Genomic DNA, 26,790 nt, shown 5'->3' with positions numbered 1-26,790 from the left:
TGACTACGAGGAGGATACCCCATGTGACTCTACCCTCCCAAGCAACCGGGCCAATTTGGTTGCTTAGGAGACCTGGCTTGAGTCACTCAGAACGCACTGGATTCGAACTCGCGACTCCAGGGGTAGTAGTCTGCGTCGATACTCGCTGAGCTACCCAGGCCCCCGACATTTCACATTCTTAAAATAAAGTAGTGATCCTAACTGACCAAAGACATGTTTTCTACAATTAAATGTCAGGAATTGTAAAAAATTTTGTTTAAATGTATTTGGCGTATATAAACATCTGACTTCAACTCTATATAATTTGCTTGGTCTTACCCAGTTCTGAAATGTACTGTCTCTGTACAGAGTGTCTAACAGAGTTTCCCTGTACATATGGAATACGTAACGGAGTGAAGAGATAGTATCAATACAATAGAGTACGCTCGGTTAAAATGTAACCTTTGTTCTCTGAGTGAAGAGACTATCTCTCTACTGTGAGGCCGCTCAGAGACAATTCCGATCAATACAAAGCAGTAACTCCATGCCAACACAGGTGCTTTATAGGGCACTAATTAGGGCATGACTGGCACAGCCGAACTGTCTTGAAAAGAGTTTCCACATCACCTGACCCGGTTTGTCATTCCCCGTACATATGGAATATGTAACAGAGTGGAGAGATCTCTTCACTAAGAGAACAAAGGCTGCATTGTAACCAAACATTCTGTTAGAATGGTGTTCGATAGAAGGAAATAAACTAGCCTTGTTTGCCTTCAGATATTCCAAAGATTAATTCAATTATTAAGAACCTGATGAAAAGAAAACAATATCTGTTATGGAGTAGGAAACAAATGATTGTTAACCCTCTGGGGTCTGAGGGTGTTTTGGGCCCTGGAGAAGTTTTGACATGCCTTGACATTTGTGCTTTTTTCAGTTGCTTAAAAACATATTAAAGTCTGACAACACTGTATTCAGCACAAACTGGGCTACAATAATATGTGAGCAACATGTATGTACGTTTGTATTTTTGAGAAAATAACGTGCTTTTTGAAAAAACAAACATTTTAAGTCACTGAAATAAAGCCATATAACACATACTATACATTTGTTCACAAGACTTTTGAGAACTGAATTTTGTAGCCTAGAGTTTTTGCTACAAAATAATGTGAAAACCATCCAGATCACTCATTCATACAAAACAATATAGTCATTTAACTTTTGTAAGACACTTTTAGTGTTAGAAAGGCCATATGCGAGGAGGCGTGGATGATCATGAATACTGATGTGATTCACACCTGAGGAGACAAAGACCCCTCCCCTGAGAGAGAATGAATGTGAGGAGACTTAATGACTGAATGTATTGTTTGTAGCTTATTCACAAAATCAAGTTTAAGTTAAAAGAAGTAATCTGACTATACACTTTCTTTACATAAAGACTTTACTTAAAAACTTTAGACCTACACTACGTTTAAAAGTTTTAGATCGGTAAGATTTTTTAATGTTTTTAAAAGAAGTTTCTTCTGCTCACCAAGGCTGCATTTATTTGATCCAAAATACAGCAAAAACTGTGATATAGTGAAATATTTTTTCTATTTGAATATATTGTAAAATGCAATTTATTCCTGTGATCAAAGCTGAATTTTCAGCATCATTACTGCTGTCTTCAGTGTCACATGATCCTTCAGAAATCATTCTAATATGCTGATTTTCTAATATGGGCATATTTACAGCACATTTTACACATTTACACCCGAACAGATATTTGAAAGCACAAGCTTCTTTGATGATGAGGCAGCATAAACACTAGTTAAAATATAATATAAACATTCATATTATTTTTGTATCATATTACATATCATATTTATATCATACAGCATACAATTTAAATACCTGCTTTAGCCAAAACAACATTTAAATGTAACTAAAACTTGCCTATTAGGACATATTTCAAATTTCAATACTTTGAATAATGGCTGGCAAGTCTGGAAATAGTCCAACTAGTAAAATGTGTAAATGTTTATATAAAATAACATGTCAGCTAATGTAAGTAAAGACTTACTCATCCGAAATTGTATCCTCGGCTGGATCAAGTCGCTCTTCAAACGTTCATCTTCGGAGTCCCGCTCTTCTTCTGAGGAAAATGTGAACTCTTCGTCACTATCCATGACCTTCTGTAGAGCTTCCTCACCTGTGTAGCGTGCCATCTTCCAAACACGCAGGAAAGTGAATGAATCTGCTGATGAACTTGATGCTTTTTAAGGCATTGCTGGGGGCGTTTACCATTTGCATTGATCGCCTCAGCACATTACCGTATGAATAGCGCCCTCTGCACGTGGGTGGGATCACATTAGCGATAATTAGCTGAGCCAGGAGAAACTGTACATCACTTTGTTTCATACAGATTACATTGCAGGAGAATATTTGTTTTAAATTTGAATTGTTTTATTTAAAAGTAGACATTTTAAGCTTTCTTTAGACATATGTTTCATGTTTGTCTGATAAGCATTCGCTGAGTTTCAGTTCATTTTTGTGACGTGTTTCAGAAAGATGCTCGCGGAGACAGATGGCTGAAAGTGCACCCTGTTTATTTTCTTTATTTTACAAAAGCACAAGGTTTTATTGTTATTGTGAGTGTACACAAATAAAAGTAGACCCTTTATAGTGTCTAATGAAGATTACACTTATCTGTATGCCCAAAAATGACGGAGTATTTTAAGTTGTTTCCGCTGTTATGAGATAAAAATCCAGCAGGACGCGCCGGCGCGTCCGTCGACCCCTGAGGGTTAAGGTGTTAATTAAATTAAATAAGGTGTTAATTAAGTGTAGTTTAATTTCACACAGCAGCTTTAAGTTAAAATGTGTCAAATTCAAAAGTTTCCATATACTTATATGATAAAAAATATATTTTAACCAATGTAAATATGAAATGCAATGAATAATGTTATATACTGTATGTTATAAACCAACTTCGATCAAGTGGATGATCCTGCCACTTTTGTCTTTTTATTCTTGTTGTGGCAGGATCATGACAGTCTCCTCTGCCTGTTTGTTTCTTGTGTGTGCTTGTTTCTGTATTTTACCCTCTTCCTCTTTTGTTTGCAGGTACCACGTGGAGAACGCTAGCTCCGTTGATCCTGACTACTGCCCGTTACTCCACCATGCTCGTTATCTGCGGCACCTGCCTCCTATTACCCTTCCCTTTATAAGCTCCTCTCCTGTTCAGTCTTGTGCCAGATTGTTTTGTGTGTCTTCCCAGTTGGTTGGTTCCAGTCTGTTATTGTAACTTTGGTCAGTTATCTGGTTTGTTGGTTTCTAGAGTGTTTTTGTTCTGTGTTTTTTCTCCATTGTGAGATTGTTTTTTTTTTTTTTTTGTACTTTGGTTTATTTGTAATAAAGCCCTTTAACTTGCCTCTGCATTTGGGTCCTCCCTCAAAATCTGTGGCAGATGACTGTATTTGTCAGTCACCACGAAGACCATTTTGACCCAGGAAAAACACTGTTGTTTTTTTATGTCTAAATTGTCATGTCCAAACATTGTCATGCTCAAATAGGTCTCAAAGATCCAATAGCCAAGCCCCCCCCCCCCCCAAAAAATGCAGAACAATTGACACTTTTTCATTCTTTTTTAATTTGTTACAATATTCTTTATTGTTGTACTTTCAGTTTTAATTTATTGAAGTTGATTTTAAGTTGCAAGGGCCTAAAATTACTATATACTGTGTTTTTAGTGACCTTCAAAAAATATTATTAATCTCTTAGAAGGCTGAATGCTTTTTGTTGGGCTCTAATAAAGTCTATTTTTTTCAGAATTCCATGTTTTAAAGTGGACCTTCCAGTGTATTGGCTTTACACATTCACTTTAAAGCAATTTTTGTGTGATCACTTGGAAGGACTGTCAGTCAGACAGCATGCGTGTATCGAATTAACTTGGTTCTCTGCATTACCGGTACCGCAGAAAGAATCGTGACATCTTTTTTATTTTAGCATCGACTTTGCACCGAAGTACTAATACTTTTGAGGGAGTAAATGATGACGGAATATAACTTTTGAAGAGCTGCCCCTTTAAGAGGTATGTGAGTGTGTTACTCACTGTCAGTGGTGTCGGAGTCATTGCTGCTGGTAGAATATTTCCTCCTCTTCAGCTCAGTCTCCATCTGTCAGAACAGAAGACATGAAGCATATAATCACATACTGAAAAACTCATGTGAATGTGCAGCTGAAGTAAAAGCTAAAATTTAGTAAACTCAAACCACACATACTCAAAAATCACAAACTCCTTCGTATCATAGCTAGAAATTGTATAATTAGGCTAAGTGACCCTAAAATAGCCTAAGTCTTTATTCAGAGTACCAAAAATGATGTGTGTTATACAGTAAGTATGTCCAGGACAGGTTCTGTAAAAAGTTCAGGGGACATTCAGCATAGTCTAGGCCCGTATAAAAGTTTTTTTGTGTGTTTCAACTGGTTTTGAGATTGACACACTCGGCTTTACTAGAAGATCTTGCCGCACATGTGAAAGTGCATAAAGAGCATAAAGATACTTTCAATTGTTTCTGAGTGAAAACAATATTTTAAAATGGTGGTAACCAAATAATAATGTTATTATTACCATGAGAGTATCATGAATTAGTATCTTTAACCGAACCAAATCGTGAGATGAGTGAATCGTTACACACCTACATTTAACACGTTACAGTAGGGCTGGGTGATTTTTTCCAATTAAATTGAACTTACGTTTTGACAATTTCTTTTTTTTTTCTTTTTTTTTTTAAATCGAGGAATTGAGGATTTGCTAAAAAATATTAGCAAATGCTATAGTTAAATATGCTGTCAATCCACCAAAGGCTGAATAAGTAAGAGAACAATTTTTCATAGCGCTTTGCTTGATCTGATCTGCTGCATGTGTGTGTGTGCTCCAAATGAATGTAACAGGTTAACAACACTGAGACTGATATAAAAGACACCAGTAATATTTACAGTATGACTGTACAATTTTATGGTAGCTCAACGTCGTCCATCATGCATGACATGTATACACCGGCTTAAGACCATAACTGGCCTCGGCGTTCTGCGCATGTTGATGAATGGTCTCCCTTTTTTTCTTTAAATATCCATAGTAAAGCGTTAGTTCTGTGACAGTTATGGGTGCTTCATTTCAAATCATGGAGAGGCTATTTATGGGAGAATCAAACATCCGCTGCTCCTTTTGCCATGATGATTCAGATAGATTACTAATTATTGCTTTGATCTGTGACGTGTTTCAAGTGTACTACATCTATAGCCAACATTTGGCAAGCGATCATTTTGACAAACTTTGCGAGTTGAATTGTAATGATAAATAATCTAATATTGCTGCGCTGCTCAGCGGTAACCACTAGAGGGTGCAGTTTGCCCAGGACTCTATCGGCAGCAGTTTATGGTTATACGTACAAATCGTTTGATATACAAGAGTACTTTCTAGAAAAACTTGATCTCTAGATATTTATTTCAAGATACATTTCTAGATAGATTTGGTTTAGATAAAAATTCAGGATACAAAGATAAACCCACAGGTAACCGGAGGAGAAATACAGGCTGCTCTGGAAGTGACAGTGTGGTTGTTTCAAGGAGCACAATACTTGTTGACCCCTCTCCAAACATAGCGCTTATGGTTGTGACCATAAAGCTCTATTTTGGTCTTGTCACTCCAAATTACAGTGTGCCAGAAGCTGTGAGGCGTGTCAAGGTGTTGTCGGGCATATTGTAACCGGGCTTTTTTGTGGCATTGGTGCAGTAAAGGCTTCTTTCTGGCAACTCGGCCATGCAGCTCATTTTTGTTCAAGTATCGTCGTATTGTGCTCCTTGAAACAACCACACCATCTTTTTCCAGAGCAGCCTGTATTTCTCCTGATGTTACCTGTGGGTTTTTCTTTGTATCCTGAACAATTCTTCTGGCAGTTGTGGCTGAAATCTTTCTTGGTCTACCTGACCTTGGCTTGGTATCAAGAGATCCCCGAATTTTCCACTTCTTAATAAGTGACTGAACAGTACTGACTGGTATTTTCAATTTTCAATTGGCTTTGTATATCTTTTTATATCCTTCTCCATCTTTATAAAGTTCCATTACCTTGTTACGCAGGTCTTTTGACAGTTCTTTTCTGCTCCCCCGTGGCTCAGTATCTAGCCTGCTCAGTGCATCCATGTGAGAGCTAACAAACTCATTGACTATTTATACACAGACACTAATTGCAATTTAAAATGCCACAGGTGTGGGAAATTAACCTTTAATTGCCATTTAAACCTGTGTGTGTCACTTTGTGTGTCTGTAACAAAGCCAAACATTCAAGGGTATGTAAACTTTTGGTCAGGGCCTTTTGGGTGATTTCTGTTATCATTATGATTTAAAAAGGAGCCAAACAACCATGTGATAATAAATGGCTTCATATGATCACTATCCTTAAATAAAAGACAGTTTTTTTTTGCATGATCGGTCATATTTTCAAAATCAATGCCAAAATTTCACAATTTCTGCCAGGGTATGCAAACTTTTGAGCACAACAGTATGTGCTTCATACATCTTAAGAAGTCCTTTTTACATATTTAACTTCAAACATATAAATCAAATAATAAAATAGGGATATAAGATTTCCTTTTAAGACTTTAAAACTATATGAATGACATTAAAATATGTTTTTAGATATCAAAATATTTCAAAATACTTAAAATAGGTTATAGATTTAATGCATTAATTCAGTGCGATTAATTATTTTAGAGCCGAGGAGGGCGGGGCCGGGTTGGAATGAGACACACCCGGTCCCCAATCAGCCTGATGGGGCGCGCGAGGGATAAAGGCGGCCGGGGACGACAGTTCGAGGGAGAGAGAATTGCAGGCAGCTGTACTGTGTGTTTTTAGTTGTGTGTTTTGGTTGTGTTTTTTTTTTGGTTAATAAATTATTTAAGTTGTCAAGCCGGTTCTCGCCTCCTCCTTTCCACTGAACCCCCTTACACTGGTGCCGAAAACCGGGAAGGAGGAGGGATTCCCGTCGCAGGGTCCTCGACACTGCCGTCCACCCAGGGGAGCGCCGCTGCCGTCCGACGGGGGACGGAGTAGCCCGACCACCCGGACGCGGGGAACGGCCGCCGTCCGCGAGGCGAGTGGGGACGGGACTCCCCGACCGCCTGGAGCGAGGGAGCCGCTGCCGGGGGCGGAGGAGTGCCCTGCCGTCCCCCGGGAACGCGGAGGGGTCGAGAGAAGACCACCGTCCGTGGGGGGAGGAGGGAAGCGACTCCCCGACCGCCTGGAGTGGTAGGGCCGCTGCCAGGGGCGGAGGAGAGTCCCCACGGGACGCCGGGAACGCGGAGGGGCGTTCTGTCCGAAGGGGGTCGGAGGTCTGACTCCGGTCCGCCCGGGGAGGAGCGGCTGCAGTCCGCCTGAGAGGGTGGAGTAGTGATCGAGGACCACGCGACGGCGCATCAGAGAACCGGTGAGTTTCTTTTTCTCTCTCTCCTCTCTCTCTCTCTCTGTCGCTCCGTGTTGGCCTTTCCCTCGCCATTTTGTGTTGTTGTGTTTTCCCCTCCTGTCTCCTCCCTGGTTGTGTTTTTTGTTTAATAAATTGTTATTTAAGTTGTCAAGCCGGTTCTCGCCTCCTCCTTTCCACTGAACCCCCCTTACAATTATATAAAAAATAACGTGTTAAAAAAATGAACGCAAATAATCATGTCCCCGGCCCGTGATAAGGAATATTCCTTCCATCTGAGCAATTCAAGCTTGAATTTGGGGGCAGTAAGCGAAACTTCATCTGTTTGGACAACGTGGTTATACAGAGAACAAACCACACTCACCGACAGCAGACAAAACAAGTTGAGAACACATTCTTGCGTTCAAACACAGTGTGCTGTGTGCATGTGACTGAGGAATGCGCAGGGTAGAAATTCAACTGAATTTGCATTAAATCTGGTTGTTTTAACCAAGATTATGCTGCAAGATGTTTTTGTTTTTTTTCAACTACATTTAAGTTCCTTGTTATAAGCTAACTTGCACTTTTGCAAATTTCCAGTTTATTCCCATTAATTCCCATATATTCCCGTTAATTCCCATGGAAAGTTTCCAAATTTGAAAATTCCTGGAATTTTGCAACCCTATGCCACATTCACCAAAAAATCCAAAGCACAAGAACTCGTGGAGTTGGAAGGGAATATTAAAAGTGCAGAGGCAGAGCTGAAGTGCCAAATGTCATCTGATGGCCTCAGAGAATTGACCCGATTGAAATACAGATATAAAACTATTTTGTCACGGAAGGTGGAGTTTTGGCTATTCAGGGCAAGACAGTCATACTTTGAGTCAGGGTACAAAGCGGGGAAGCTTTTGGCTAGATATATAAAACAGAGAGAGTCTTTTTCTACCTTTCCCTCAGTGAAATCTGCTGGTGGTGAAATATTTACCTCAGCCATTGATATTAATAATGTTTTTAAAGAATTTTATCTTGATCTCTATAGTTCCACATCTTCGTGGATCTACTGATCAAGATATTAGAAACTTAGTGGAACCATTAGAACTCCCTGAACTGACAAATGAGCAAAAAAAGTCTCTTCATTCTGAGATAACCTTGGAGGAGCTTGGCGAGGTAATTAAGGCCTTGACTATAGGCAAGGCTCCGGGGCCAGATGGCTCTGCCGCTGAGTTTTTTAGATCTTATGCTACAGAATTGGCTCCACATTTGCTAGAAGGTTATATAGAATCATTAAATAATGGAAAGCTTCCGCCAACCATGACGCAAGCCCGGATTAGTATGATTCTTAAAAAGGACAAAGATCCAAGCATGTAAGAGTTACCGTCCAATTTCCCTGATCCAGCTAGACATAAAAATATTGTCAAAAATTTTGGGTAAAGTTATGACATCTTTTATACATACAGATCAGGTGGGGTTTATTCTGGGCCATAGCTCTTCTGATAACATTAGGCGTTTCATCAATATCATGTGGTCAGTGGCGAAAGATCAGACTCCGGTCGCTGCCATCTCACTTGATGCCGAAAAGGCGTTTGATATGGTAGAATGGGATTATCTTTTTAAGATTTTGGAAATGTAAGGGTTTGGGAATACGTTTATTGGATGGATTAAGTTACTTTAGAGACACCCGGTTGCAGCGGTACAAACAAATGGATTAATTTCAGATTATTTTATAATTTATAATTTTTTTTATAATTTTATCACACATTATACATTTTGCACATATACAATGAAATTCTTTTTTTCACATATCCCAGCTAAACTGGGGTCAGAGCACATGGTCAGCCATGATACAGCGCCCCTGGAGCAGATAGGGTCAAGGGCCTTGCTCAAGGGCCCAACAGTGGCATCTTGGCAGTGCTGGGGCTTGAATCCCCAACCTTCTGATCAGTAGCCTTAGCCTTAGCCCAGAGCCTTAACCGCTGAGCCACCACTGCCCCCAATTTACCATTTTACTCTGGATAGGGGCACCTGGCAGGGTTGCCCTCTTTCCCCATTATTGTTCGGTCTTGCCCTGGAACCATTAGCAGCCGTGATAAAAAAAGGAGGATGATTTTCCAGGGGTGATGGCAAAAGGTGTGGCGCAAAAGCTTTTGCTTTATGTAGATGACATTTTATTATTCATCTCCGACCCTACTAGATCTATGCCTTCCCTCCACAGAATTATTAATTCCTTTTCTAAGTTCTTGGGATACAGAGTTAATTGGTCTAAATCCGAAGCTTTGGCTCTGACAGCGTACTTTTCAGCCGGGCGCCTTTCAGTGGCCCAAACAGGGCATTAAGTATTTGGGTATTTTATTCCCAGCAAATTTGGGTGATTTAATTAAGAGTTAATTTTGACCCTTTAATAAAAAGTTTGAGCGACGTGGGAAGGTGGGCTTCATTACATTTATCTATGATGACTGGGAAGGTTAATGTTATTAAAATGAATTGTATTCCAAAATTCAACTACCTGCTACAGTCTCTCCCTATAGATGTCCCCCTCTCTTATTTCAAACAATTTGATAGCATAGCGTAGTCCTTCATTTGGAATGGTCAACGTCCCAGATTACATTTCAGTAAGCTGCATAGGCCGATTGACAAAGGTGGGCTAGGCCTACCCAAGATTTTGTTTTATTATTATGCATTCGGTCTCAGACATTTGGCTCATTGGACGCTTCCACCTGAGAGAACCCCTCCCTAGTTTTGTTTTGAACAGGAAGTTCTTGAAGTTATTTCACCATTGCAAAGCCTTTCTATACTAACCGGAGAAGTTACACCCCATTATCTCACATTTGCACTCGGTATGGACAAAAGTGTTGGACATTTATTTAAATGTTGCCTCGAGCATATGGCTGAACCCAAAATTATGTATTAATAAGTCCCCTTTCTGCTGGTCAGAGTGGATTGTGAGGGGAGTTACTACACTCTGTAACCTATATGAGAGCAGAGTGTTGAGATCCTTTGAAAATTTGGTTCAACATTTTGGGATTCACAGATCTCAGTTTTATAGGCATTTACAGCTGCACCACCTGCTCTGTACTATTTTTGGGAGTAGCATACACCCCCCTAAAGTGGCAGACACTCTGGGAGTGGTGATTACTGCTTTTGGAAAAGGTCATGAGGCATCAGTGTATTACTCCCTGCTAATTCATGGTCTGGGGGACGGAGCTTTAAATTCTATCAAGAGATTATGGGAGAAAGATTTAAACTTGGTATTGGAGGAGGGAGTGTGGGCTAGGATTCTAAAAAACTCAAGTTTGCTTCTAGAGATGCAAGGGTGTGCCTTATGCAATTCAAGATTTTACGATTCTATTGGACCCCCTCTAGATTGTATAGGCTTGGTCTAATCAGAGGATGGAGACACAACCCATGACTTTTGGTGGTGTGTTAAGATCCAAGAATTTTGGTTGAAGGTTCAGAGTTTTGTGTGTGACGTATTGGGCACTCGGGTTTCATTTTGCCCCAGACTCTGTATTTTGGGCAATTGGACAGTCATCGATATAGAGAATAGACACAAAGAGTTGGGTCCTAACCAGTGTCATGATCGCCAGACAGATAGTTTTAAGGGGATGGAAGTCGGCTGGAGTGACCCCATTTCAGGAGTGGTGCTCGGAGATGGGGAGGGTGGTGGCTTTTGAAGAAGGGTCATCTAGAAGACTGCGGAAAATGGACTCATTTGTGGGGAAATGGGGCAGATATCTCACGTTTTTGGAGGGCTCTCGGGGAGAGGCAGTGGAGAGAGAGGTGTAGTTGTTAATATGTATGATTATTTTTATATATATATATATATATATATATATATATATATATATATATATATATATATATATATATATATATATATACACACACATATACACATATATACACACATATATATACACACATACATATACATATATACACACACATATACACACACACAACATTACACAGTGTGTAAAGTTTTGAAACACTTATTCTTTATTATAATTTTTTTTTTTTCACATTTTAGAATAATAGTAAAGTCATTAAAACTAAGGAATAACATAAACAGAACTATGGGAATTATGTTGTGACTAAACAAAATCCAAAATAAATAAAAACTGTGTTATATTTTAGCATCTTCAAAGTAGTCATCCTTTGCCTAGAATGTCCAGAAATGTACTCTTGACATTTTCTCAACCAACTTCTTGAGGTATCACCCTGGGATGCTTTTGAAGGAGTTCCCATCTATGTTGGGCACTTATTGGCTACGTTTCTTTATTATTTGGTCCAAGTCATCAATTTAAAAAAAAATGTTTTTATTAAATTTTAGATTTATAATGAAATAAATTAATATGGTGACACAATTATATTTTTGTCTACAAAACTAAATTTCAAACATTTAAGCATGAGCCTTCAGATCAAAAGATTTTTAAGATCATGAGAAATCAAAACTCTCAATCAAAACTCAATCATGTTTCAAAACTTTTGACCGGTAGTGTGTGTGTATATGTGTATGTATATGTATATATATATATATACATATAAATGTAAGTGTCTATAATCATGTATGACCACTGGGATATTGTTGAAGGCCAGGGTGGGGTTGGGTATTGGGAGGGGGAATAGTGGGGGTTAAATATTGATGTTTTGCTTTTCTGTGTTTAATATATGAATCAATAAAAAATTGTTAATAAAAAAAGAATTTAAAAAAAAGATTCCGTATACACTTTTGTTGGAAGTTGAGCCAGTTCTGTAGCATAAGATCTAAAATATTCAGCGGCAAAGCCGTCTGGCCCGGAGCCTTGCCTGTTGGCAAGGCCTTAATTACCTCGCCAAGCTCCTCCAAGCTTATCTCAGAATCAAGATTTTTTTGCTCAGTCGTCAGTTTTAATAGTTCCACAAAGTTTCTAATATCTTCATCAGTAGACGAAGATGTGGAACTATAGAGATTAAGATAGAACTCTTTAAAAGCATTATTAATATCAATGGCCGAGGTAAATATTTCACCACCAGCAGATTTCACTAAGCGAAAGGTAGAAAAAGACTCTCTCTGTTTTATATATCTAGCCAAAAGCTTCACTGCTTTGTCCCCCAACTCAAAGTATGACTGTCTTGCCCTGAATAGCAAAAACTCCACTTTCTGAGACAAAATAGTATTATATCTGTATTTCAATCAGGTCAATTCTCTGAGGCCATCAGACGACATTCGGCGCTTCAGCTCTGCCTCTGCACTTTTATAATTCCATTCCAACTCCACGAGTTCTCATGCTTTGGATTTTTTGATGAATGAGGCATACTATATGATCTGACCCCTAAGAACAGCCTTAACTGCCTCCCAAGCCACACCCACAGAGGATACTGAGGACCAGTTGGTCTCCATATAAACATTGATTTCAGCCTTTAACATTTGTTGGAATTCAGGATTTTTCAAAAGGGATATATTAAGGCACCAACTATATGATTTCTTTTTCTCCATATGTGGCAACATCTCTAAACACACCAGGGTGTGATCTGAGACTAAGATGTTTCCAATTGAGCAATCAACAACAGATGAAATGATGGACTTAGATATAAAAAATCTATTCTAAAATAAATCTTATGGACTGATGAAAAGAATGCATAGTCTCTAGGTTCAAAAGTCTTTAAATATCTGTAAGACCATGATTTTTTACACATCCTGTGAAGCGTCAATGTTGCTCTAGGGGGCTTACACAATTTTGCTTCACTATGATCAAGGACTGAGTCCATCAACAGATTAAAGTCTCCTCCCAATATTATATATGAGGGGTGCCAACGGCTTGCAACATCCCTTCAAGATCTATAAAAAAGCCAAGATCATCAGCGTTAGGTGCGTAAATAGTAGCCAAAATCAAACACTGCCCCTGAATTTCTGCTAAAACAATAATGACTCTTCCTAATTTATCTTTAATCTGTTTGAGACATTTGAATTGTAGATGCTTACTTATCAGTGTAATGACTCCCCTGCTCTTACTTGAGACAGCACTAAAGAAAACATGTCCACCCCATATCTTTCCAAATTTTTCAGCTTCCTGTTCCTTTCTTGAAGAAACACTATATCATATTTCTTACGTTTAAGAAAATAAATAACTTTCCTTCTTTTTATAGGGTGCCCCAACCCATTCACATTCCACGAGGAGACAATACACTCATACTAACATTTGACATTGACATATTAGAAAAAATAGATTGTCAAAAATAAAATTATAAAGACCACATTCCAACATTAGTGCAACAATCAAACTTCCCCCCATCAAACGTGCGCATTAACCTCGTGCACGAAAGCGCCAACCGGCGTCCATCCCTCTAAACTCAAAACAGTCCATGTACGCCTACAAGAGACAACTTTGCTGTCAGATTGCTCAAGTCTGGTGTTTCTATACAAATTTTGTAAGACAGAATACACAACAGAAGATAATCTATAAAACAAGCTCTAGCCAATAGGCAGAATAAACACAAAGAACATGCAGATTCATCCACATAACTGTCCTGAAGGTACGTTCCTCCACAAAACAAGCTTCAGTCCCTAGCGGAACCAGCACAAAAAAAAAGAAACTAAAAGGTGCTCAGTTTCCTCGGACGATCAAGTGGATGTTCAGAGAGTCGGTCCACTTGGCTGCAATGAGAGTACCACAAAATAACTCACTCAGTCCATTGACTTTATGAAGGACATTGCTTGCTGGGGACATGTAAATATTTTACAGCCATCCTTAGCATTTATACTCAATTTAGCCAAGAACATCAGTACAAAAGTGACCTTCCATTGATATAAGCGTTTCTTGCATTCCTTGAATCCATCACGTTTCTCTCTTGTCGAATTCGCAAAGTCTGGGAAAAAGAAAATGCTGTGGTTTTTCCAAGAAAGCCTTCCTTTACTCCTCACCTCACATAACACGAGATCTTTATCGGATGATCTCAGAAATTTGGCCAGAACTGATCGGGGCCTGTCTGCCTCAGAGGATGGCTGAGAGCGCGGACAGCTGACCCTGTGAGCTCGCTCGATTTCCAGCTTAAGGCCTGTTATGTCGAGCAGACTCGGAAAGAGCCTGTCCAGGAATTGCACCATATCCCAACCTTCTTCATCTCAGGAATTCCAACAATTCTGACGTTATTCCGCCGGTTACGATTCTCCAAGTCCTCCAGCTTCTCCCAGATGTGCTCCAAATCCACATTGGTCGCTAGCAGATTAGCAGCCAATTCCCTCTCTGATGACTCCAGATAATCGACCTGTTTCTCGACATCCCCCGCTCTTGTAACCACCTCAGTGAATTTCGTCTCCATGGCAGTGATCGATCGACGCATTACAGCAAGATCCTCCAAGTCAGCAACGACCTTCGTCAGCATTGTCGACACGTTCAACAATTTCCTTCACTTCTCCGGCCAAATTGGCTCCCGGGCTTGCGGTCTGCTCGGGGGTGTCAGCTTCAGCACGTAAGTGTTCTTTTGAATTCTTTGACATATTGTCTTCCTAGAACAGTTAAAGACGAGTAACCCCGCTGCTGAAGAAACCCACACTTAACCCACGCCTGTCACTGAGTCGCTGAGACAGGCGAAAGCTGAAACCAGGTCATCCGTCCTGATTCTGCTGGACCTTTCTGCAGCCTTTGACACAGTCAACCATCAGATCTTACTTTCTACCCTCTCCTCGCTGGGCATCACAGGAACTGTGCTTGACTGGTTTAACTCCTATCTCTCAGGTATGTCCTTCAAGGTAGCCTGGAGAGGTGAGGTATCCAAGCCACATCAGCTACTTACTGGGGTACCTCAGGGATCAGTGCTTGGGTCACTTCTCTTCTCTATATACACAGCATCACTGGGACCCATCATCTGTCTTCAAAAAACGACTAAAAACACATCTTTTCCATGCGCACTTAACCAGTCATTAAAAAAATATATATAAATAAATAAATACAATTCCTGTTGCACTTTATTCTGTTTTGAATACTATTCTGATGCTAGTGAAACTTTGTAATACGGCACTTTTCATACCACTGTCTCCTTAAGATGATTCGCTTATGTTTTCCTCTTTTGTAAGTCGTTTTGGATAAAAGCGTCTGCCAAATGAATAAATGTAAATGTAATGTAAAATGGACCAGGGTGTATCGAATCTCACATATTCGAATAAGGCATAAAAAGTATTAAAACTAGCAAAGAGCGCAGAGCTCGCCGTTCACACATCCAAAACCTTGCATGGTGTTACGTGACTCCCCCCATTAATCTTTGTTAATATTAGTTAATAAAAATACAATTGTTGATTGTAAGTTCATGTTAGTTCATAATGCATTTACTAAATGTTAACAAACACAACTTTTGATTTGAGAAATGTATTAGTATATGCTGAAATTAACATTAAGATTAATAAAAGCTGCAAAAGTATTGTGCATTGTTAGTTCATGTTGACTAATGTTATTAATTAATGTTAACAAATGGAACCTTATTGTAAAGTGTTACCATCTTTTGTAATGCTTTACTCATGTGCCACAATGATGTAATGCATTTTAATTATCTATAATATTATTTTTTATAATATACACTGCCGTTCAAAAGTTTGGGGTCACTTGCCTGAAATGTTTCTCATGATCTTAAAAACATTTTGATTGAAGGCGTATGCTTAAATGTTTGAAATCAGTTTTGTAGACAAAAATATAATTGTGCCAAGATATTAATTTATTTAATTACAAAACTAAAATTTTATAAAAAATAAAAAAAAGAAGTTTTTGAAATGGATGACTTGGAAAAGCAGCCACTAAGTGCCCAGCATATAGATGGGAACTCCTTCAATACTGTTTAAAAAGCATCCCAGGGTGATACCTCAAGTTGGTTGAGAAAATGCATAGAGTACATTTCTGCTAAATCTAGGCAAAGTGTGGCCACTCTGAAGATGCTAAAATATAACATAGTTTTGATTTATTTTGGATTTTTTTTAGTCACAACATAATTCCCATATTTCCATTTCTATTATTCCATAGTTGTGATGACTTTACTATTATTCTAAAATGTGGAGAAAAAAAAAAAAAGTGACCCTAAACTTTTGAATGGTAGTGTATATTTTATTTATAATGATTAAAATATAACTATTTATAAGTATTTAATCATTATTTATTGAATTATTGTTATTTGAGGAGCTTCCTAAGCAAATATTTAATATGCGATCAATTGTGATTAATTCGATTAATTAATCGGCATACCATGTTATTAATTCAATTAAAATTTTAATCGATTGACAGCCCTAAATTAAATATCATACAAAATATATTTTTTATTGTATTTATATAATATAATATTATGTTAAATTAAGCAATTCTAAATATTTCTGTCCTAATTTCTTCACTTTCACGTTATTTCAATGCTCTGATTAAACCCACAAGCCCTTATTTGTTATGAAGCAAAACCTTTGAGATTCTGTTTCATCATTTTATCACTCCGCAGAATTAAAGTGTGTGTCTCCTCCTCTGTGTCACTATGTGTCATTAACACTGCGTGTATGAACCCACTATAACCAGAAACACTTGCCATTGCACGATTGTTTAAATTGAAACTGGAGCGCTTTGCGTTCACTATCATAGTTTATACTTTTTAGTTTATATTTTCACAAGAGTTTGGCATGAGCCTCTTCTGACAGCGCACACAGAGCACTTCACGTGCTCTTCAGGACAGGAGCTGCTCTGGTTCAGATCAGCGGTGCGACTCAGTGACGTTCGGAGTTCAACTGAATGACACACAAATGAGCCGTTAATGGCATTTATACACTCGCTTGAAATTCTCTTATTTGGGCATTTAACTGGGATTGGAATTTGAAGTACTCATTGCACAATAATCGCAGTTATCTTAAAGGGTCATGAAACACTAAACTACATTTTCTGAGATGTTACCAGATACAGTATTTATGTGTTACACATGATAGAAGACAAAGTAAGCATCCATTAATTTAAATTTTAAGAGGAATGTGGTTAATCTAGTGATTGTTTTGCGCCATTTTCATTTTCTGGGTTTAATATCAACATCGAGTCAACGTCACATGATGTGATGTTTCCCTCTACTACAGTGCATCGTTGCGTCATCAGTGTCTCATAAACATAAATGAGACTGCAAGGCCTTATCCTATGAGAACGCGCTGTCTCATGAATATTCATTAAACCACGTGACCAGTGCTTCAAACTCTCAAACGCCTCAGTAAGAGAGTTGATAGAACCGGGACCAATCTAAGCACTTATATTTGTGAATCAACATCTTGGAAAAAGTCTCAAAAGTTATTAGTGTAAAAAACAGAGTACTGAAAATAGGCATTTATTTGCACATTTAATTACAGATATAAAATGACCAGTGTGATACTGTGTAATGTATTGTGAGCTTACAGAACACTGTATACTTTATTTGTGCATTCTGTTATGAGCAATTGTGAGAATCTTTGATGCTGTTAATTGCATTAGTGAAATAAAGTGACTGAGTGACTGACAGTTGTTGTGTTCACTCCCCCTTCTCCCCTCACTCCGCTACTACTGATCACACCCACTTTGGCTGCATCTTTTCAAAATGTGGTGAAAACTAAACTGTGCTGAAACAGCGGGTGTTGTGAACCTTTAAATAACCGTGATTAGATCAAATAACCATAATCAGATAATTATTTAATAAATCACGACAGGCCTATGCACACGTCATTCAAAGTGTCAAACAGCCTGAGCTGATGGAGTCTGACGGGAGCAGTCCGTCAACATAAGGACCACATACAGCTCCATCACACACACAGATGTCCACTAACACACACGGCAGAGCACACCGCATGACACACTGAACACTTCTTGTGGGTTTGTGTTACATTGATGCACAGGGCTCGAAAATAAGGACTGCCCGATGGCCCGGGGCCAGTGTGAGAAAGATTCGGGCCAGTTGCTAGAACTGTCACTTGCCCGATCGAGCCAGTGCTGCATTTATAACATTAGTGCAAGCAAACAACAAGCGAGAGAGCACAAAAATTACACGGAGCGAACAAAGTCTTCTAACCGAAGAGCGAGCGCAAGTATATTTATCTCGCAAAGACGCGCCAATGCATAACATACTGGACGCGCCAAGGCACAGTCGCGTGCATGCACAAGATCGTGCAGACGCTGAGCGCACTCTCCTAGCACTGTCCTCGCTCTTTTCCAAGTGTTTTAGCAGCAGTTATTACCAATGTGTAGAAAATAGCAGAAGAAAAAAAACAAAAACACAATGAATTTTGTAGTGGGATTTAACGTCTTGTGCAACATTTTAAGTATCCCCTCACATTCCGTGTTCACAGTGCGCGAAATCCCCACATTTTTTGTTTTTACATGTTGGTGAAAATTAGTAATCCACACATTGTAACACAAGAAATCGGGAAACAGTTTCTTTCTATAGGACTGAAAATGAATGTCTCTCCATGCATAGGTCTCATCATCTTCTCTCTCCGTGCAGTGTAGACTGTTTAACATGCATGTGCTCTCGTAAAGGGACAGAGCGCTAGTTTTATTCCCACTGTAAAAAAACAAAAAGCACATTTTCTCTCATTAATTTGCCTTTAGAGATGAAGCACCGAATGAGACGTAATAAACTTTGTTAAACCCCAGTATACACGTGTCTGCTCAGTATCCAAAATGTAAGTATACATTTAATTAGGTTAGTTTCAAAATGTAATCATTAATTCGACATTATAATGGCGTTTGATATGAAAAGAAGCAAGATCGCTATGGCTATTAGGCTATTATTATCAGAGCTGTTCAGTTGCAGGGTGAAGATGAATATTCAAAACGGTCTACTTCATATCATCCTCAGTTACATTTCTCATTTCTGGACCGTACAGGTATTTTTGTTTTGTGCTTTGTACATCAGTCTGTGTTGATCTTGTTTGGGTTGTCTGATTTCATGTTATATACACATTGTTAATTCACAGATTAGGTCTAATATCTCTCTAATGTATATTACACATCACAACCGATTTGGTAGCAAGTCTGTTCTCTCAGCCAATAATCAAATCTTTAACTCAGTGACTAAATCTTTGATCCTTCTTGTGAAAACACTACACATGGGCAAAACTTGCATGACAGCATGACTAAATGGGTGACCGAAAACCCATCATCTCCTCCACAGAACTCTTGGCTTAAAAACTCATGTGTAAATGGCAGTATGAGGTTCATATGATGTATTTATGAATTTATATCTGTAAAGCGCTTATATGGGATTACATAAGGCATAAATCATATCTTGCAAATTATAAATGAGATTACATTTTGGGGGACATTGTATTTTGTATTTTCTTCTTCCCTTTTTCTCCTCAATTTGGAATGCCCAATTCCCAGTGCGCTCTAAATCCTCGTGGTGGCGTAGTGACTCAATCTGGGTGGCAGAGGACGAATCTAAGTTGTCTCCGCGTCTGAGACCGTCAATCCGTGCATCTTATCACGTGGCTTGTTGAGTGCGTTACCGCAGAGATGTAGCGCATGTGGAGGCTTCACGCTATTCTCCGCGGCATCCACGCACAACTCACCACACGCCCCACCAAGAGCGAACCAAATTATAGCAACCACAAGGAGGTTACCCCATGCGACTCTTCCCTCCCTAGCAACCAGGCCAATTTGGTTGCTTAGGAGACCTGGCTGGAGTCACTCAGCACGCCCTGGATTCGAACTCGTGACTCCAGGGGTGGTAGTCAGTGTCTTTACTCGCTAAGCTACCCAGGCCCCTGGGGGACATTGTATTAAAAACATAAGATATTTAAAAAATTTATCTTCGGACATATTTTTTAAAGCCATGACGGTAAAAACAGCTATTTGTAATTTTTGTGTTGGGGCTAGGGATGTGCGCTACGACTAATATGACTGTCGTTTAAAAGGAAGTTTTGTAACCGACTAGTCGGCTAGTCTAAAGAGAAACCAACCTTCAGAAAACAGTAACAAAAAAACAAAAACAAAAAAAAATAAATTATAATTTAATGTGACCCATTTAAAATACTTAATCTATTCCAAATCCGACGCTAAATTCCACTGAAAAGGGGCATTTATCTGCAACATGCTCGCCTTGAATTATAATCATTGTACATGAAATATAGAACATGACACGCATTCACTGAATCAACATTAGTGAATATTTAATAGACATATTTATTGAAAACGATTGAATGAATAGTGCAGGATCAATGGAACAACAATTAAAAGCCTGTTCTAAACGGAAATCACCAAGTGAAAGTTACTTAACATATTAAAACAGTCAGGACATTGACGAAAATAATTAACAGGTAAGCCAAATCTATGAGAGAGAAAAAAATGTGCTGAAAAGTCATGCGTATTTCACGACGTGCAGTCGAACATTAACCCTTGATCTAATATGACAGCTGTTCGGTAAAGAACATCAAACAATAACAGTTACGATGTTATAAAAAAAATAAAATAATAAAAATTTTAAAAAAGTAGCTATAGGATAGAAAACATTAGGCCTGTGATGTAGCCTGCAATAAACCTAATGTATTCTAAACATGACATGCACACAGAATAAAAGATTTAACACGTTAAGCAGTCGACACATCGTTGAAAATAGCCTTCTTAATCAGCAGATGAAAATAATGGCATACCTAGTCTAAAACAGTTATTTTCTAGGCTACTTGAAAGCATAATTTTTTGATGAGTACAATTAACCCGTCGACATGGTCCGGTGAAAGACAGGACTTGACTCACCTGAGGCGATTATCCTGCACTTGAAAAAGCCCGCTCAGCGGGAAAATAACGTACAAGCATGCACAGATTTAAAGAACACTCAAATGAAAACATCCTTAGGGACTTTCAAACGTTTGGAAAGCCGATTCCCACACCACCGAAGTGTTTTCATTACTACTTTGCTGAGTTTGCTTGAGTAGCGAGAGGACATTTTCCTGCGTGCGCCGCGAGTGAGAGAGGGAAGAAGCACGTGCAGCCTGAGGTGAAATTAAACTCTGTATCTGCTCCAGATATCCTCTTTCTTTAAATAATATTTGTATTATTAATTCCATTTAAAATATGTAACATTAATATGACAGTAATTTAAGTGCAGCCTCTGTAAAAATATAAAGGCAAACGTAAATGTGTAAAAATTATTATCAGTTTAATGCGGGGAAATATTAACCAACTAGTAATTCCAGTGTCGACTAGCAGCATCAGAACCGTTTAGTCGACTAGTCTTGTACATCCCTAGTTGGGGCCAGTGAAAATTTTGGCAGGGCCAGTAAAAATCTGAAGCAATGGCCCAACTGGGCAAGTAGAAAAAATCCTTAGCATTGAGCCCTTGATGCAGTAGGCAGTTTTGTGCTGAGGAGTGTTGGGGTGCTACTCTGTGTGTGTTTGATGTGTGTTTTAGGATGGGGTGTGTTGGGGGTTACATCAGAGCAAAGATCTTCCACACGCAGTACTTTATGAATAACCCAGATACTGTGACCCATGTGACTGCCTTCATCACCAATCACACACCAGATGCCGGATAACATGACCATAGCATACTTGAGATGCACTATAAAACTAACAGATCTAGTGGCAAACAACTCAAGTCGAAAGCTTTTCTATGGTCTGAATGGAATACTAGAGTACTACTTACTGAATAGTGAATACTGTGCTGTACACGGCTACTCATTTTTACAAATAGTGAGTGAAAAAGCAAGCATTCTGCAATACTTCAAATATTGTTGTCACATGACGTCATCACATTTTGCTGAGAAGGACGACTTGTGTTAAAATGATGGGAGAAATTGGACCGCCTAATATCCCAGGTGTAGAAAAGTAAGTCCAAGGTAAAAGAGCTAATCCCCTTTTTGACTGAGACATTGTCTGTGACTTAACTTGAGAACGCACATGCGCATTAGCTGGACCAACTTGAATAATTTGGACAAAGAAACACAATTTATGATACCACTGTTCTCAGATTTTATTGCTGATTTCAAACACGTTTTTGATTGTACGCTTGACTAGGGCTGCACAATTAATCAAAATAAATTCAAAACCACAATATGACTATGTGTGATTATTAAACCACAAAGGGCTGCGATTTAGATACGTGATAATTAGGGTTGTCAATTTAACATGTTAATTTGGTGCGATTAATTATATAAAAAAATAACGTGTTAAACAAATTAACGCAATTAATCATGTCCCCGGACCGTAATATGGAACATTCCTACCATCAGAGCAATTCAAGCTTAAAGTACCACCTGTTTTCAGCAGGGGGCAGTAAGCGAAACTCCAGCTGTATGTGCAATGCGCAGCTGTGCCGAGAACAAACCACACTCTGGCTTGCTTGACATCAGCGACAACATAAGATGAGAATGCGTTCTTGCATTTAAACACAGCTGGACATAGTACAATTCAAAATGCAGGGATCTCGAGAAGTTTCAAACTACGTTTAACTTGACACAGCGACCTAAAAATCTGTGTTTATGACGCAACGCAACCAAAGTGCTCTAACACATGTGTACTATACATTGACATGTCCTTAGAAAAGCTCTTATAATAAATATATCTCTGACAGATCGACAAATTCAGTTACAAAATTGATTGTTGTGGACTGTAGACCAATGATGTTCAATAATATGGAAATAAATACATTGCCTTCTAAAGTAACTTTTTGTCTTATCAATGCTCGTCTGCCACAATAATGAAATGTATTTTAATTATCTGATTTTTTTTTATCATATATATAATTATTTAAATATAACTATTTATAATTATTTGATCATTATATACTGAATTATTGTTATTTGAGGGGCTTTCTCAGCAAATATTTTTACTAATCTCGATTAATCACCATATCATTATATTTATTTTGATTAAAAAATTTTAATCGATCGATAGCCCTAGTAATAATAAATAGTCTGCATGCGCTGCTAGCTTCAACATTTGAGCGTAGCACTGTTCTGTCTGTATGATATTAATGTAAAACGCATTCCAAGAGCACAATTATGGCTCATAAGGTGTTTTTAGTGCACCACAACAAATGTGCTCCGAGTTGGGGGGTTTTTGGCTTACGTGCAGCATTGCACGGAGAGTGTTGTTATTTTTAAAGCGCTCCAGATTCACTTTAATTTCACCTTTGCTTAATTCCAAATATGTTTGGCCGCTAGAGGTTGACCAATATATCAGTTTTGCCAATTAACTGGCACCGATAACTGATAGTTCCAGAAATCTGTTATAGGCAAAAATTCACACAGATAGTTTTTCCCCGTTGTGTCTGGTGCTAAATTCACGTTTATGCATTCGTTAGCCAGCTAAGTTGCATATTTAAAGCTAGTGACATTAGAAAGCAAATTAGTATCTTCATGCAGCCGAGAGAAACGTATAAACAAATAAGAAATGCATCTGATTTCAATTCAGTTTTTTTATCCTCACTGTAATACGATGACTTCAGATTGATCACATTCTCGCACTAAAAAAGGCTAGACACAGCACAGCAAATACAGTTTAACAAAAAGCAGGTGTCTCAAGATGCTTTTAAAGTTCTTTTTAATTAGACACATCATCTAAAAAAACACTCGCTCCTGCACGAGACACTGAATAAACAAAAACAAAGCAAAACACACTGTGAACTGTCTATTGAAGCGTTTACCCGCTCATTTTACTTTTGACTAAAATAAAAAAAGATTTATTTTATGTACATTAGTTGAAAATTAAATGCTTTTTTTTAACAGCCAGGATAAGAATGTTCTATGCAATAATATAATGGTGCTGAATGTTTTATGTATTTAATACACCCTCTTGTGGACTAAGGAAACAATGTAAATTTAAAAATGAGCTGACTTTAAAATTTGAATATATATTAATATTTATATATTTATTTCATTTTAAAAAGTACAATATATTTTCATGGTTCAGTCAGTACTGTTTATTTTTGTAATAAAGTTCAGCACTATTTTACTTTTGGTGTTATTTTTTCATTCAGTATCAATTTTAAAAACTATCGGTTGATTAATCGGTTATTGGCAGGTACTGCCCAACTTAGTTATCGGTAAAATCCACTATCGGTTGACCTCTATTTGCCGCTACAGGTTAATATAAAAATACAAATAATACACCCCATTGCACAGGGTGTTTCTGGACAGAGAAGGAAAAGACGTAAAATAAGGAGCACATTATACAACTGTTGTGAATGTGAACTCCAAAATAAAAATAAAAGCTAGATGGTTTAGAAGTCCTTGGTTTAACTAGACCGCATAGTAATTACCCTGTGCAGATTAAGATTTTATTACAGAAATAGATTACTACTGTACAATAATAATAATAATAATAATATTACAATAATATTCAAGTTGACTGGGACCAAAACATAATGATGAATGGTGTGCTGAGACCCTATCACAAATTGATCAAAAACAGGTACACAGTGGACATGTACAAATGCAAATACAAAGAATCTTGAAGAACCTGTTGAAATCCTAATGACCGCTCTAATCATAGCCCCGCCTACTACCAACAGATGCTACTCACTGCCACTAATGTGCAGCCCTTTATAAGAGAGTGTGCTTGAATATGGCAGCAGCTCTTTTGTTAGGAAGCATTAGCTGGCAGACTGCTACCTTGCCTTGCTGTCATGGAAGCTAGCTAACCGGCTAATATGATATCGTTGTGTACCGAACAAGACAGCACTGACAATGCAATACACAGCTTTCGACTGAACACAACAGCAACTCCATTTCATCGAAAAGAGATCACACACCTCCAAAACAGAGTATATTTTAAAGGTAGCTTACTTTCTGGAGTTTACTTGTAAACAAACAAGTTATATTTACATTCATTCTTGAGGTCTAACAAACATGTGAAGTGCATTTTCTCCCTCATCAATGGTATGAAATGTAATTGTGATTAATATTGATATAGAACGATGTGAAAAAAACATTGTTTTTAATATTTTTGGCCATATCACCCAGCCCTTCTGCATGGGCAGAGCACACATCAGGTTTAGCACTTAAATTACACATTTTCTGCTGGTTAAGAATACCAAGTTAGTAATTGTAAAAAAAAAACTGTTTGTTACAAATCGTGATTATTGAGACAAATTATTTTTTAAATCGTTGCCCTGATGAAAAAAAATTAATAAATGTTTTTTAAAAAGCACGTTTTAGCTTAATATGCTAATTGAATGATAGATATAGGAAGCTATATGTGTGCATAGTTCCACACAAACTGTTTTTTTCTCCAAGAGGTTTCGTCTCTTTAATTTTAATGCACCTCAAATCCTCTTCTGTGGGTAACATTCCTGTTATTAAACAATCCACAGGTTTATTTGTGAGGTATTGTGGAGAGCATTTTTCAGGAGTCATTTTGCAGATTCTATCTGACATTGACTCCAAACAGGGTTTTTCCTGCATTGAAAATTTTGAAAAGCAAATTGTATGATATAAAGCTGCAAAAGCTAGATGAATAAGCACTTAATATGCTTCTCATGTGGTACGCAGATGTGCGCAGGTGATTGAAGACTGGTATTGCGTGCGTGTCGCGCGTTCCACTGAGAATCTCTCGCATAAGTGATTCGCTCTTCTCTATCCTACTACTGTATATTGGAGCACGCAGGTATGCACGTCAACTGGGCTTCCATCGATATACAAGCTCCGGTGACAGGATAGCGCAGCGCAGAACAGATCACATGCACGATTAAACTTGGCTCCCCTTGATATCATGCCACATTACAAACCTCATGTGACCCATTTGAATTCTACATGATAATTTTCTATTTTAAAGCAAAACTTTTTCATTGCAACTGTGGTAGTTGTATTAAAGTTACGTTTTTAAATGTGTTTAGGCTATTATTATTTATTTTTTCATTACAAATAAACAGTTTATTTAAAAAAAAAAAGTAACAACAGAGGAGCCATCCATGGTTTTAACTATATGGTAAACACAAGGGCAAGTTGGCTACAATGTAGAACAAAAGTCTGGACCTTTAGGCATTTTGAAGAAAGACATGTGTAATATTGTAATATATTTCCTGTTCTAATGATGTTTGATATTAGGAAACAAACAAATTTTGGTTTGGCTTTAGATATTCCTAGAATCACAATGATTCCTAAATCATTAAGAGTCTGATAAAAGAAAAACAATATCTGTTATGGAGAAGGAAACAAACATATTTACTATAGAAGCACAGTCCCAAATCAGTAAAGTGGTTTACTCATGAAAATTATAACTAGCCATATAGAAATAAGGTGTTGAGTTAGTTTGATTTCCCACCGCACCTTGAAGTACAAAAAAGGGTAGAGGGTAGAGTCACATGGGTTAACCTCCTCATGGTCGCTATGTGGTTTGCTCTCGGTGGGGCGCGTGGTGAGTTGTACGTGCATGCTGCGGAGAATAGCATGAAGCCTCCACATGTGCTATGTCTCCGCGGTAACGCG

At 38.2% G+C, this 26,790-nt stretch overlaps 1 protein-coding gene across 2 annotated transcripts in view; it reads right to left on the bottom strand.

The window, feature by feature from the left end:
* Nucleotides 1–26,790, bottom strand: part of LOC127430650 (protein Jade-1-like) — a 110,293-nt gene that overhangs the window by 80,691 nt on the left and 2,812 nt on the right. For both annotated transcript variants that reach the window (XR_007895465.1, XM_051680576.1), the window contains exon 2: nucleotides 4,070–4,133. Coding sequence is in view for 1 of the 2 variants with exons in the window: in XM_051680576.1 (XP_051536536.1) it covers nucleotides 4,070–4,133 (64 nt within the window). In the remaining variant the exon portion in view is untranslated. The remainder of the gene's footprint in view (nucleotides 1–4,069; nucleotides 4,134–26,790) is intronic.

The sequence above is a fragment of the Myxocyprinus asiaticus genome, chromosome 40 (assembly GCF_019703515.2).
Source record: "Myxocyprinus asiaticus isolate MX2 ecotype Aquarium Trade chromosome 40, UBuf_Myxa_2, whole genome shotgun sequence".
NCBI classification, from domain to species: domain Eukaryota; kingdom Metazoa; phylum Chordata; class Actinopteri; order Cypriniformes; family Catostomidae; genus Myxocyprinus; species Myxocyprinus asiaticus.
The sequence above is the reverse complement of the archived record's forward strand: the minus strand, read 5'-3'. Positions and strand labels throughout refer to the sequence as shown.